Below are 13,370 nucleotides of genomic sequence, written 5' to 3' on the forward strand. Positions count from 1 at the left end.
TCTCATTCGAGAGCCAGTGGGGTGCAGTGCTTAAGAGTTTTGGACTAGGACCTGGGAGACCTGGGTTCAAATCCCCACTCAGCCATGAAGCTCACTGGGTGATGGCTTCACAGCCCAACCTACCTCACAGGGTTGTTGTCAGGATTAAACGATGAGGGAGAGAATGACTCAACACCTCACTGAGCTTCTTGAAGAAACAGGTGGTATATAAAAGCATCCAATAAATTTCACTAAGCAGAAAGGTAAGATTCTGCTCTTAGGCAAGATGAATCAGGTGCACAAATATAAGATGGGGGCCAGTATGGGCACAAATATAAGATGGGGGCCAGTATGGGGGCCAGTAGTACATGTGTAAAAGGGGTCTTAGACTAACATGAGTCAACAGTATGATTCAGCAGCAAAAAAGGCTGTTGTTCTAGGTTGCGTCCAAAGAAGTCAAGTGTCCAGATCAAGAGAAGTAACAGCCCCAATTTCTTCTGCCTTCTTCAGACCACACCTGGAGTCCTGTGTCCAGTTCTGGGTGCCCCAATTTAAGAAGGATTTTGACAAGCTGGAAGGTGTGCAGGGGGGGGGCGTGACCAAGACAATTAAGAGATGGGAAACCAAGCTTTCTGAGGAACACGAAGGGCTGTCAGGTGGAAGATTGAACAAGCTTGTTTTTTGCTTCTCCCACATTCCAAGCACTGATAGGGTTTTTCCCCTGTGTGAATTCTTTGGTGGGAAGTGAGATTGGCTTTCTGGCAGAAACCCTTTCCACATTCTAAGCACTGATATGGTTTCTCACCACTGTGAATTCTTGGGTGTGCCACGAGATTGGCACGGTGACTAAAGGTTTTTCCACATTCCAAGCACTGATATGGTTTTCCCCCTGTGTGAATTCTTTGGTGGGAAGTGAGATCGGCTCTCTGGAGGAAACTCTTTCCACAATCCAATCATTGATAAGGTTTCTCCCCGGTATGAATGCTTTGATGGGTAGCGAGATGGGCGCTTTTACAGAAGCTCTTTCCACGTTCCAAACACTGTGAATTCTTTGGTGGGAAGTGAGATTGGCTCTATGGCAGTAACTCTTTCCACATTCCGAGCACTGATAGGGTTTCTCACCAGTGTGAATTCTTTGATGGGAAGTGAGATTTTGATTCCGACTGAAGCTCTTCCCACATTCCAAGCACTGATAGGGTTTCTCACCACTGTGAATTCTTTGATGGGAAATAAGACTTGCCTTCTGACTGAAGCTGTTTCCACAATTCATGCATTGATAGGGTTTCTCCCCAGTATGAATTCTTTGGTGGGAAGCGAGACCGGAGCTCACAGTGAAACTCTTCCCACATTCTGAGCACCGATAGGGTTTCTCACCACTGTGAATTCGTTGATGGGCCGTGAGATTCGCCCTGTGATTAAAGCTCCGCCCACATTCCGAGCACTGATAGGGTTTCTCACCTGTATGAATTATTTGATGGGCTGTGAGATGGGTTCTCTGAATGAAGCTCTTTCCACACTCTCGGCATTGAAATGGCTTCTCGCCCCTGTGAATTCTCTGGTGTTTATGGAAGGTTGTGCTTGTATTAAAGCTTTCCCTATGTTACGGAAGGGGGGGCATGTCTTCTTCACTACAATATATTTGCTCAATTTCTCTAGGACTCCATCACCCCTCCCCTGTCCTCCATAATCTCTCAAGTAATCCAGTCAAAATCACTCTGCCAAACCCTTCCTCCAGGCGATGCCAGGTGACAGACTATGCAAACATGGACCATTGCCTTCTCAGGATGTGCTTATCTGCGCATATCTCCAGCTCTCTGCATATTCACCCCTCCCTCCTCCATATGTTAATCTGTGTAACCCAACCTCTTCTTAATGTATTCATGATGTAACTGGGATGTATTTTGCACTGTATTCTGGGATATGGAGGGAAATTTCAAAAGTTCATGTCACCCCTTACTCTGGGTTCAATCTCGCCTTGAACCTGTTGCGCAATAAACTTGGACCTTCTGCAGTTTGCTCCTGTGTCCGGCTGAGCTCATTTTCTTCCGCAGGGACCCACGGACTTAGTCCGATGAGCTGGGTGGCAGAGTAACCCCGCACCCAGATTTTAGCCGTAACACCTACAATCCAAGCCCTGATAGGGTTTCTCCCTGCTGTGAGTTATTTGATGTGAAATGAGATGTGCACTCGTACTGAAGCTCTTTCCACATTCCAAGTATTTCAGTGGGTCCTCCCCTGTGTGAATTATTTCCTGTGAAGTGAGGCTTTCATTCCAACAGAGAGTTTTTCCCCATTCAGAGAACTGAGAGGGTTTCTTCCCAATAGCATTTCTTTGGTGGGTAGTCGAATGGGAGCTGTGACTGAAGCTCTCTCCACACTCCAAGAGTGGCAATGGCTTCTCCACTGTGTGGATTCTGTCATGGGCATCCTCTCTCTCAATTGCCAAATCATCACCACCTGCAATGAAGAAAGAAATGGATTAGAGCTGCCGAAAGAAATGGAGTGCCAGTGTATTGAATATTGATCACTATCCCTTGTGATAGAGGAAGAATTCCATGCATCAACATTGCTGACCACACACTAGAGGTGGGCAGTGTTAGACAGCTAAGACATAAAGAGGACATTAAACCTAGGTTATGGGCTCAAAAATGGAATGTCCATATGCACTCTCTTATGACAAAAATACAAAGCTGAAAAGGAATGAACAGCAGCTGAAATAATATGTTCATTTTTCACATGGTGTAGTCCTTCCCCTGCCCACCCCCTGATTTTTAAAGAAGGTCTCTCCTTCAGTCTAGAGAGTAGCTGGAAGTGGGGAGGCAGATAAAGGTCCTTCTTTCCTTCCATTCTGCAGTTTTAATCCAAAATATTAGATTCTGTGAGCAGAGCTCAGAAACTGCTTGTGTCTATGACATTCCCTGTTGCAAAATGCGCCTAGCACCATGCGAGTTTCAGACACTGGAGGTAGTGGATGATTTTGTCTACCTAAGAAACCAACAACCTCTTCGTTGATGCTGACAGGATAGGGGTACTGGTGAGGCAGTTACGGCAACGGCTCACCTCTCCAAAAGAGAACAGTGGTACCTCTGGTTAAGAACTTAATTTGTTCTGCGGACTTCCGGGTCACTGCAGCCATGGGAAGGAGCGCAAGGCTGCCCTCCGGGGGGGGGGGTCTCAAACAACACGGAGGTCTAGGGAGGTCACGAAGGCTCCGTTAATCTTGAAACCTCAGGAGGATTATCCTGGGGAACAGAGTACCCAGCGAGGCTGCTTGTGCTCTCCTGCATTGTCGGCGTTTTACAGGGTTAGAGCTGCAGCATGAAGGGGAAGCAACAGACTCCGTGTTGTGAAGCCTCAGGCTCCATGTGAAAAGCAATGAGCCTCCGACAACAGTTCCAAAGCTGGGAAATAATTTAAGCAACTAAGCTGATAATAAACAGAAAATTTAAGTAAAGAACCCAGCGGAAAAGAATACGTGGGATGAAAGAAGGAGGAGGAGTCCACTACTGGCGGTAAGAGTAAAATGGAGTATAGCAGGAGACTGGGAGAGAGAGAAAGCAACAAAGTTGCTGCTAAGTGGGTGTAGAGGAGAGACCTCAGATACAAAATACAAGGATTCTGAGGCAAGGTAACGACTGAAAATAATTTAATGGACTAGATAGAAGTGAAAGGAATTTTTCTGTTCTACCTGGTTGGAGGTTCGAATCAGCTAATAAAATAGGGAAATACTTGGCGTGGCAACTAAGAGAAAGGAAAAAGCAAAATATGATCTGTAAGATAAGGGATGGAGAAAGGATACTGGAAGAGCCAAAAGAAATAAAAAGGATATTTCAGAAATACTATAAGGACTTATATAAAAGAGAAAAGGAAAAAAGACTATGAAATAGGACGTTATCTGGGAGAACATCATCTACAACAGATTGCAACTGAAGAAAAACAGTTATTAAACAAGATGATTATGGAAGATGAGATAAGGAAGGCAATAAAAAAAATGAAAATTGGAAAAGCGCCAGGGCCGGATGGCTTACCGGCCAAATACTACAAAACATTAAGTGATCAACTATGTCCAATAGTTGAATAATATTTTAAAAGAAGGAAGGATGCTGAATACCTGGAAGGAGGCTTATATTACATTAATACCTAAAAAAGATGTCGACGCCCTAGAGGTGAAGAATTATAGGCCGATCTCATTATTAAATAACGATTATAAATTGTTCGCGGAGGTAATGGCAGAAAGATTTTAAAAAGTATTAAATAGTAGAATTCATAAAGACCAAATGGGCTTCCTACCAGGGAGACAATTGAAGGATAACGTAAGAAATGTGATAGATATCATTGAATATTTGGAAACTAGGATAAACAGGCGGCCCTGATATTCATTGATGCTGAAAAGGAATTTGATAATGTTTCTTGGCGTTTCCTGATAGAAAATTTGAAAATGATGGGGGTAGGAGAAAGATTTAGTAAAGGTATCAAAGCTATTTACCGTGAGCAAAAAGCAAAACTTGTAATAAATAATACTACGTCAGAATTTTTTGATATATCCAAAGGGACTAGACAAGGCTGTCCCTTGTCTCCTTTATTATTTATAACAGTATTGGAAGTACTTACTAAGAGACTGAGGGAAACAATAGAGGTTAAAGGAGTCAAAGTAGGGACTAAGGAATACAAAATCAAAGCCTTTACGGATGACATTGTATTAACATTAGAAGACCCAAAGTATAGTGTGAAAGAGGCCTTACAAAAATTTGAAGAGTTCGGTGTTGCGGCAGGCCTAAAAGTTAATAAGAATAAGACCAAAATGTTGACCAAAAATTTAACTAAAGAGGATATTGTAGAGTTAGAACAAAAGACGGGGATTATGACAGCAAAGGTGGTGAAGTATCTTGGAGTGTGGATTACAGCTAAAAACATGTTACAAGGATAACTATGAGGTCACTTGGAAGAATATTAAGAAAGATTTAGAAATCTGGGAAAGAATGAGACTATCCATTTTGGGGAGGATAGCGGTTATCAAAATGAATGTCCTGCCCAGAATGCTATTTTTATTTCAAACCATTCCTGTACTTAAAGGGTTAAAGCAATGTAAAGAGTGGCAAAGAGCCTTGGCGAGATTCATTTGGCAGGGGAAAAGACCGTGAATAAAAATGAAAGTATTGGTAGATAAAAAAGAAAGAGGGGGTTTCTCCCTGCCGGATTTAAGTTTATATTATGAAGTGGCGTGTTTAATGTGGCTGAAAGATTGGATAAGACTGGAAAATAGGGACACCTTGGATTTGGAAGGCTTCGATAACAGGTACGGGTGGCACTCGTACCTGTGGTACGAAAAGGTGAAAGTACATAGAGGCTTTCTAAATCATATTTTTAGGGGACCAATATTTCAAGCATGGGAAAGGAAGAAAGATCTATTGGAAAGGAAGACACCTTGGTGGATTTCACCGAGGTTCTGTCAAAAAAATCAGTATGGAAGGGAAGAATGCCACCTATGAAGAACTTGCACGGAAAACTGATCAAGGCATTAAACTCAGACCGTACTAAGAGATAAAAAACGCATTTACAGGGTGGCTGCAATACCATCAGGTAAATGATTTGTTAAAAGAGGACAAAAAGAAATTAGGATTTGAAGACAAAAAATCTAAATTTAATGTGGAAGTTATAGAAGGTGAGAACAAAATATTGTCTAGGATATACGATATCTTATTGGAGTGGTATGCAAAAGACGAGGAGGTGAAGGAGGTCATGACTAAATGGGCAACAGACATTGGTTATAACATCGACCTTGAGAGGTGGCTGGAATTGTGGAACACTAATATGAAGTTCACGGCGTGTACGGCACTAAGGGAAAACCTGTGGGAAATGATTTATAGGTGGTATCACACGCCAGTGAAGCTGGCTAAGATCTATAGGTTGAAGAACAAAAGATGCTGGAAATGTGGAGAGGCAGGTGGTGACTTCTACCACATGTGGTGGTCATGCAGCAAAGTGAAAGGCTTTTGGGAATTGATTTCTAACAAACTTAAAAAAAAAATTAAATATACTTTCCCCAAAAAGCCTGAAGCTTTTCTGCTAGAAATGATGGGTAAAGAAATTAAAAATGAAGATAATATATTATTCCTATATGCCACAACAGCTGCAAGAATCATGTTAGCACAAAATTGGAAAACGGAGGTTATACCCAATATAAGTGATTGGCAGGTCAAAGTGATAAATTATGCCGAGCTTGCTAGAATAACAGGAAGATTAAGGGATCAAGACGAACAGAAATTTCATGATAATTGGAATAAATATTTGACGTATATTGGAACTAAATTTCAGACGACACTGGCGGGGTTGAAATAACTCTAACAGTAAGTGATTAGGAAGTAAAAGGGATAAAATACGTGACTGTAAAACCTATCTGATACTTACCAAAGGAGTGGAGGGAAGTCCAAGGCTCGGCAGAGCCTAAAACAACTTTGTATTATACTTATGATTTCTGGAATGGATATAATATGTGCAAGTTATGTAATGGATTTTGTATATGTCTATATGTCTATATATGTAATATCAATAAAAAATTATCAATGAAAAAAAAGAAGAACTTAATTTGTTCTGGGGGTCTGTTCTTAACCTGAAACTGTTCTTAACCTGAGGAACCACATTAGCTAATGGGGCCTACCACTGCCGCCATGCCGCTGCCGCACAATTTCTGTTCTCATCCTGAAGCAAATTTCTTAACCTGAGGTACTATTTCTGGGTTAGCGGAGTCTGTAACCTGAAGCGTCTGTAACCTGAAGTGTCTGTAACCCGAGGGACCACTGTATGGGTGAATGGGATGCTAACCCAAGATGAAGGTCTATCAGGATTGTGTGTTGAGCAAGCTGCTTTGTGAAGTGAGTCATGGACAACTACAACCATCAGAAACAACCCCTCTATGCCTTCCACAAGCTCTGTGTCAGGAAGATTTTGGGCAATACAAGGCAGGACAGTGTCAAACAAAGATGTGCTTTCTTAACCTCAAATTCCCAGCATGTTCCCATTCCATTCTCAGCAAGGTGTATGCTGGCTTCATCATGTCCACGGTCAAAACATGCTGATAGCCCTTCATTTAAGGTCAATTTTGGGGGTATTAGAATCCCAGATGCTGCAAGTGGCCCTGCAGACCTCCCTCAAAACCAGGGAGGTTTATCAGAGAGAGAGATGCATGGAATTTCCAAAGAGAGATTAGGATCCACAAGGGAGCCTTACTGAGAGAGGCCATGATCCCACAATTCTCCTCCATGACTTCCTTATGCGGAGCTCTCTGGTCAGGATCCAGCAACGCCCACTCCTCATCTGTGAAATGAACAGCGACATCTTCAAAGCACACTGGACCCTAAGAGAGAAAGGGAAAGATCCTCTTTAGACAGCACTAAGGTTGTCTGCTACACATTGCTGTTTCTTTCTGCTCATTAAATGGTATTTTGTTTCAATGGGATCGTCCTGCTGCACGTTTTAATTGTGGGTGCTGCTTTTAATGTCTTAGTGGAATTCTTTTCTTGTGTGATTTAGTGATGGACATTAATCTCTGTGTAAATGGGTAGAACTCTACATTGTGTTCTGAAAATCCTTCTGTCTGTGCCAGATGGAAGGATCCCCTCTCTGCTCCCCATGTGCTGTTCTTGGGGGGGGGGGAGACCCTTCTGATGCCCTAAAAGACAACTTCAAGAAGTGCACTGGGGGAATGGAGGGAGGAGAAGGTGGGGAAAGCCCCATTGTGCAACTGATGTAACTGGATAGGTGAATCCTGGGAACTGTTTTTTAGGCTTGATGAACTGCTTTGAAGCCCATTTTAGCATTCAATGATAACTCTAGAAATAAAACTACAATGACTTATGAATCATCCTATTGACCATCAGAAGGTGAGTTAAGGCAAGGTGGCTGTTCCTTATTCTCAGCACATTAAGCTTCTCAAATGGCATTCCCAGCCTCTTGGCTTCTGTCCAAGCTGCCCTTGACAAAGATGCCTTCAGAGAAGCTTGGACAGAAGCCAAGAGGAGGAGAGAAATTCCTTGGGGGCCAGAGGCACCCTGGCAGCCCCACCCCTCAGCCCCCTTCCCCACAGGGCTCCCTCCCTCTACCTGAGCTGCTTCCACAGCTGTTGCTTCTCCTTCCCCACCAGAAATAGATGGATGAGGAGGTCTTGCTGGCATCATCTGGTCACCTGCAAGAGACAGAGGTAAGTGGGAAGCCAGGAGTGCAGCTGCTCTCCAAAAAGTCTCACCTTCTGAGTGCATCTGGACATTTGGACCCATTTCATAATTTAGTTGGGTTAAAAAATATATCTCCCTCCTTGGTGCTCTTGGCCCCAAGTGTCTCCCCCCCCCAAAAAAAGATGACAAGAACCCATGGATTCGTTTTGATATCCACAGAAAGGGACCAAACGGAGAACGGACTCCTTCCTTACCCAGCAGCCTCTCTCTGGTGTCCAACGGAGTCCTTTTGGTGTCAGAGGAATCTGGGCCCATTTCTGCAAACAGATCCTGTCTCTGAAATAGCAACAAAGTTTCAAAACAGAGAATATGAAGAAGAGTTAGAAAAGGAATGACATGATGGCTGACTGGGAACAGTTATGGACCACAGGTATGAAGTTCACGGCATGTAATGCCTTAAGAGAAAATATAATGAATATGATCTACAGGTGGTACATGACACCAGTCAAGCTTGCAAAAATTTATCATTTGCCCGATAATAAATGTTGGAAATGCAAAGAAACTGAAGGCACATTCTTTCATCTTTGGTGGACATGCCCAAAGATTAAGACCTTCTGGGAGATGATCTATAATGAAATGAAAAATATTTAAATATACCTTTCTGAAGAAACCAGAGGCCTTTCTCCTGGGCATGGTCGGCCAATTGGTGCCAAAGAGGGATAGAACTTTTTTTATGTATGCCACAACAGCAGCAAGAATACTTATTGCAACGTATTGGAAGACACAAGATCTACCCACCCGGGAAGAATGGCAGATGAAGGTGATGGAATACATGGAACTGGCGGAAATGACTGGCAGAATCCGTGACCAGGGAGAAGAGTCGGTGGAGGAAGATTGGAAGAAATTTAAAGACTATTTACAGAAACATTGTAAAATCAATGAATGTTAGAATGATGTTGGAATGAATTTATGTGATTTTAGCAGAAATGTTACAAAGATTTAGGAAAAAACAGACTGTTAATTGGTGAAAGGAGGAAAAGTAAAGCTATATTAATATCAAGATAAATTAGAAGACAAAAATTTGAAAAGAGGGAAAGGATTTGCTGAAATGGATAATTGATCTAGAATGCAAAAAAGGGAGGTGTGAGGAGATCGGGGAAATAAGCTAATGAAAGATAAGTAATGAGAAGATTTGCTGTATTTTTCTTTGTTTTTTCTTTTTTGTTTAATGGATTTTAATTTCCTGCTTTTTCTCTTTTCTTTTTCTTTTTTTCTTTTGTATTTTATCCTTTTTTCTTTACCTATTGGGATGTGTGGTATTGTTTTTTTGTTTAAAATGATGTTTTTTGCTTTTTCTTTTTGTACCTTTTAAAACTTTAATAAATATCTTATAAAAAAGAAGAAGAAAAGGAATGACAGAGACAAAAACTGAAGGGCAATCTGATAGCATTCAATGGCTGCTTTCCAAAAAAGGATGGAGAATTTTCAGATACCCTCACTCACGTTCGGAGCCCCTTGGGAGTATCCAGAGGAAAGTCTCTCTCACCTGCTGCTCTGCCTGCTTCCTCTCCTCTGCCTGACTCAGGAGGAAACCTTCGGCCAGGGCCACTGCCTGGGTACTGGTCTCTGCTCCACATTCCCTCACCCAACATTCCATCTCCGGTGGAAGGACAGCCAGGAACTGCTCCAAGATCACCAGGTCCACTATCTCAGCTTTCGTGTGCCTTTCTGGCTTCAGCCATTGATGGTAAAGGTTGTAGAGTCGGCTGCAAACCTCTCGAGGTCCTTTGGCCTCCTGGAAGCAGAACTGCCTGAACTGCTGGCTCTGAGCCTCTGAGCGGAGAGTGTCTTCCTCACCCAGGATCTTCTGCACAGTTTCCCCCCAGAATCCCCCACTGCTCCCAGTTCTGATGGCATGGTCTCTTCCTGCTTCATGGCCAGCTGAGTTTTTCTCATCCATCTGTGCTCTCAGGAAGCCTCCACGAGAGATGAAGGAACCCCTTGATCTTCTGCCAAGTTCTGTCTGTCTGAATTAGAGGAGCTAGGAAATTCTACAAAGCAAAAACAGTGGTACCTCAGGTTACATACGCTTCAGGTTACAGGTGCTTCAGGTTACAGACTCCGCTAACCCAGAAATAGTACCTCGGGTTAAGAACTTTGCTTCAGGATGAGAACAGAAATTGCACTGCAGTGGCAGTGGGACGTCCCATTAGCTAAAGTGGTACCTCAGGTTAAGAACAGTTTCAGGTCAAGAACGGACCTCCAGAACGAATTAAGTTCTTAACCCAAGTACCACTGTACATTGTTCTGTTACAAAACTGACATATTTCCTGGAGGAGAAAAATGTTCCGTGAGGAAGTATGAGGAACCCAGACTCTGAGGTTTCTATAAAAAGGAGAAGGAGAAGGAGGAGAAGGAAGTCTCCAGCCCTCCTAGAGGGAAAGTTACCATGCAAAATGTGCAGGGAACTGTTGGCCTTTCGGAATTTTCAATCAAGGAATGAAGTCAGAACTGTGATTGACAAGTGACTCATTTGTACTGAGTGTTATCTGAGCATTGGGTTTTTGGGGGGTCCTAACCCAGGGTTCCTCAAGAGTTGCTCTCCTGCCCAACCCCACTTCAGGGCCCATTTATTCCCTTATCTGGCTAACCCCTGAGGGCCAAGTGGGTGAGGCCAAATGACATGTGGGTGGGGTCAAAGGACAGCACTCAAAAGCAAATATTGTGGGATTCACCTTTCTATGCGTGCAATGTGTTTTCAACTGTTCTTATTGCTGTTTTTTAAATTTTGTAATCTGCTCTTGGAAATTCGGGTGATTGGCAGGGAGCAAGCAAGAACAATGATGATGTTACATTGCTTAACATGCCCCCTCCTCAGTCAAGAATACTTGAGGAAACTCCTGGGTCCATCATGGTCGCTTGAGGCCCATGTCCAGCTCAGGCTAATTCCCCACCCCACAGACCTTTGGGGACAGAGAGGACATGGCCCTGGTCCTCTCTGCACCAGATGGGATGGTGGCAACACTCTCTGTGTGGAACTGCTTTGAAGGCGACTCTGGAACTGGTCCAAAATGCAGCAGCCAGATGATTGGCTGGGCTGCCTCTCTTTATGAATGGCATTTCTCTCCCACCTCTTTGCCAAAGGAGATCAAGGTGGCATCCATGGGTCTACCCCTCCCCACCACCAAGTCCCCCCACAACAAACACGTGGGATTCCTTTTTTAAAAAACAGTTGCACTGGTTGTTTCCTTTTCAGCAGGACTTCTCCTGCTCTCAATGCCTTGGCTTGTGAGACCTCCAGTGCTGCTTTCATAGAACTATAGAGGTGGATGGCACCCCAAGGATCATCTAGCTCAACGCCAAGCAATCTCAGAGGGCACGCATGTATCTGGGGAACTAAGCACTGGAGGAGAAAACGGGCCTTGCAGGATCAGGCCAGAGGCCTCCCTCCTATAGGGGAGACAGAGAAGAGGAGCTGCCCATTGCCCTCTCCTCCTCCTCCACAAATTGGCCTCCTCCTCTTTTAACACCACCTTTATTGGTGGCCTCTCTGGCTCTTGTGGGAGGGAGTTCCACAGGTTTTACTCTGCCCTGCAAGAGGAAGCGTTTTCTCTTCTCTGCCTTCCTTCCTTCTCCTTTCACAGGTGAGGTTTTAGGGACCAGGGTATATTTCATGTCTGAATGTCTCTATCCGCGCACCACCTCTGTTATACAAGGGGACTGATCCATACATCCGAATGGGGTTTCTCTGCATGCGTTTCCCCACTCCTGGATCCAAGGGGCTAGCAGCGCATCCATGCAAAGGAAGAGCAGAGCTGCCGCTCTCCTGCGACCCTCCGCGCCCTGACTTGCCCCCCTCTCGCCATGCAGCGCTGGGACCCCTGCTCTCCCCATGGGCCCTATGCTGGGAGAGAGGAGACTCACCGGATCCCAGCAGGCGCCCCCAGGCAGCCTCTGCAGAGCTGAAACCAACGGGACCCCCACACGCCCGACTTCTTGCAGGAAAGGGGGGGATTGGGCTTTCGCTCTGGAGGACCCTGCCCTCCCCCCCGTCTTACTTTCCTGTCTAGGAATCTAGCTCGTTTCCGTTTAACCCTTGGCAAGCCGAGCGCACCCAACTCACGCCTCTCCCTCTCTCGAGAGCCGGAGCATCGCGCACCAATGGCATCCCGAGAAGGCGGAGGAGGAGAGGTTTATGGATTACTTCCGGCAAGGGATACATTCAGTTTTGGACAGCAGCTGAACGGCCCCCTAACAGCTGGCCCCTGAACAAGGGTCCTAAGATATCTTCACTGGCTCCCGGTCCATTTCCGAGCACCATTCAAAGTGTTGGCGCTGACCTTGAAAGCCCTAAATGGTCTCAGCCCAGTAGAAGGGAAGGAGCGTCTCCACGTCCATCGTTCAGCCCGGACACTGAGGTCCAGCTCCGAGGGCCTTCTGGCAGGTCCCTCATTGCGAGAAGTGATGTTACAGAGGGCCTTCTCGGTTGTCGTGACTGCCCTGTGGAACGCTCTCCCACCAGATGTCAAGGAGATAAACCTCCATAAACGCCTGAAAGCAGCTCCGTATCGGGAAGCTTTTAATATTTCATGTTGGGTCATGTTTTCTTCTATTCTTTTGGAAGCTGCCCAGAGACAATGTTCTTGTTCTTCTTTTACATGTTGTTGGACACCCAGCTTTTAATAGCCAACAACACAGAGATAAAGGGCTGTTTCGTTCTGTGCTTTTGGACTCCTATGTGGGCTTATGGTTCTGGGGCTTGTGGATCTCATGGGATTTAATGTCATGCCATTATAAATGCATGGGGATAAGTGCATTTACACAGACACATTTCCGCAAAAAGACCCAAACTCCGGCATGTAGCCACAGGTGATACAATAGGAGCCTTTCTGCAAATGGCCTTTGCAACACAACTCGCTGGGTGGTAACAAAGTATACACCTTTGCCTCTTTACAACGTAGCCCCGTTTCCTCAATGAATCCACCCATTTCTTGATGAAATGTAACTTCTGCCAGGAAAACCTGAGCTGAAATAGTAAGGAGAGCAAAACAGCAGCCCTGTCTGACCCCCGTCAGCCTCCAGACTCCCCCAGTCGCGTAGCAGGAGATTCTTCCTGAGGCCCCCCACGTGAGATGGGTATGACATCATGGATGATCCATTGATGATCCATATGATCCATTGATGATCCCCATGATGCAAGCAGACTGGTCCAAAGAGCAG

At 44.7% G+C, this 13,370-nt stretch overlaps 2 protein-coding genes across 2 annotated transcripts in view; one reads left to right on the top strand and one right to left on the bottom strand.

Moving 5' to 3' along the window:
* Positions 1–13,370, top strand: part of LOC310686881 (uncharacterized protein) — an 83,937-nt gene that overhangs the window by 29,731 nt on the left and 40,836 nt on the right. The gene's annotated exons all lie outside the window — the stretch shown is intronic.
* On the bottom strand, positions 648–13,252 carry LOC310686864 (uncharacterized protein). Its single transcript, XM_083461261.1, has 7 exons — positions 12,075–13,252; positions 9,697–10,201; positions 8,405–8,486; positions 8,079–8,161; positions 7,207–7,333; positions 2,100–2,436; positions 648–1,574 (listed from the first exon to the last, which is right to left on the bottom strand). The coding sequence occupies exons 2-7, from the start codon at positions 10,108–10,110 to the stop codon at positions 761–763; spliced, it is 1,857 nt and encodes a 618-aa protein (XP_083317387.1). The 5' UTR covers positions 10,111–10,201; positions 12,075–13,252; the 3' UTR covers positions 648–760.

This window comes from Podarcis liolepis, assembly GCF_965112155.1.
Source record: "Podarcis liolepis genome assembly, chromosome: 10".
NCBI lineage: Eukaryota > Metazoa > Chordata > Lepidosauria > Squamata > Lacertidae > Podarcis > Podarcis liolepis.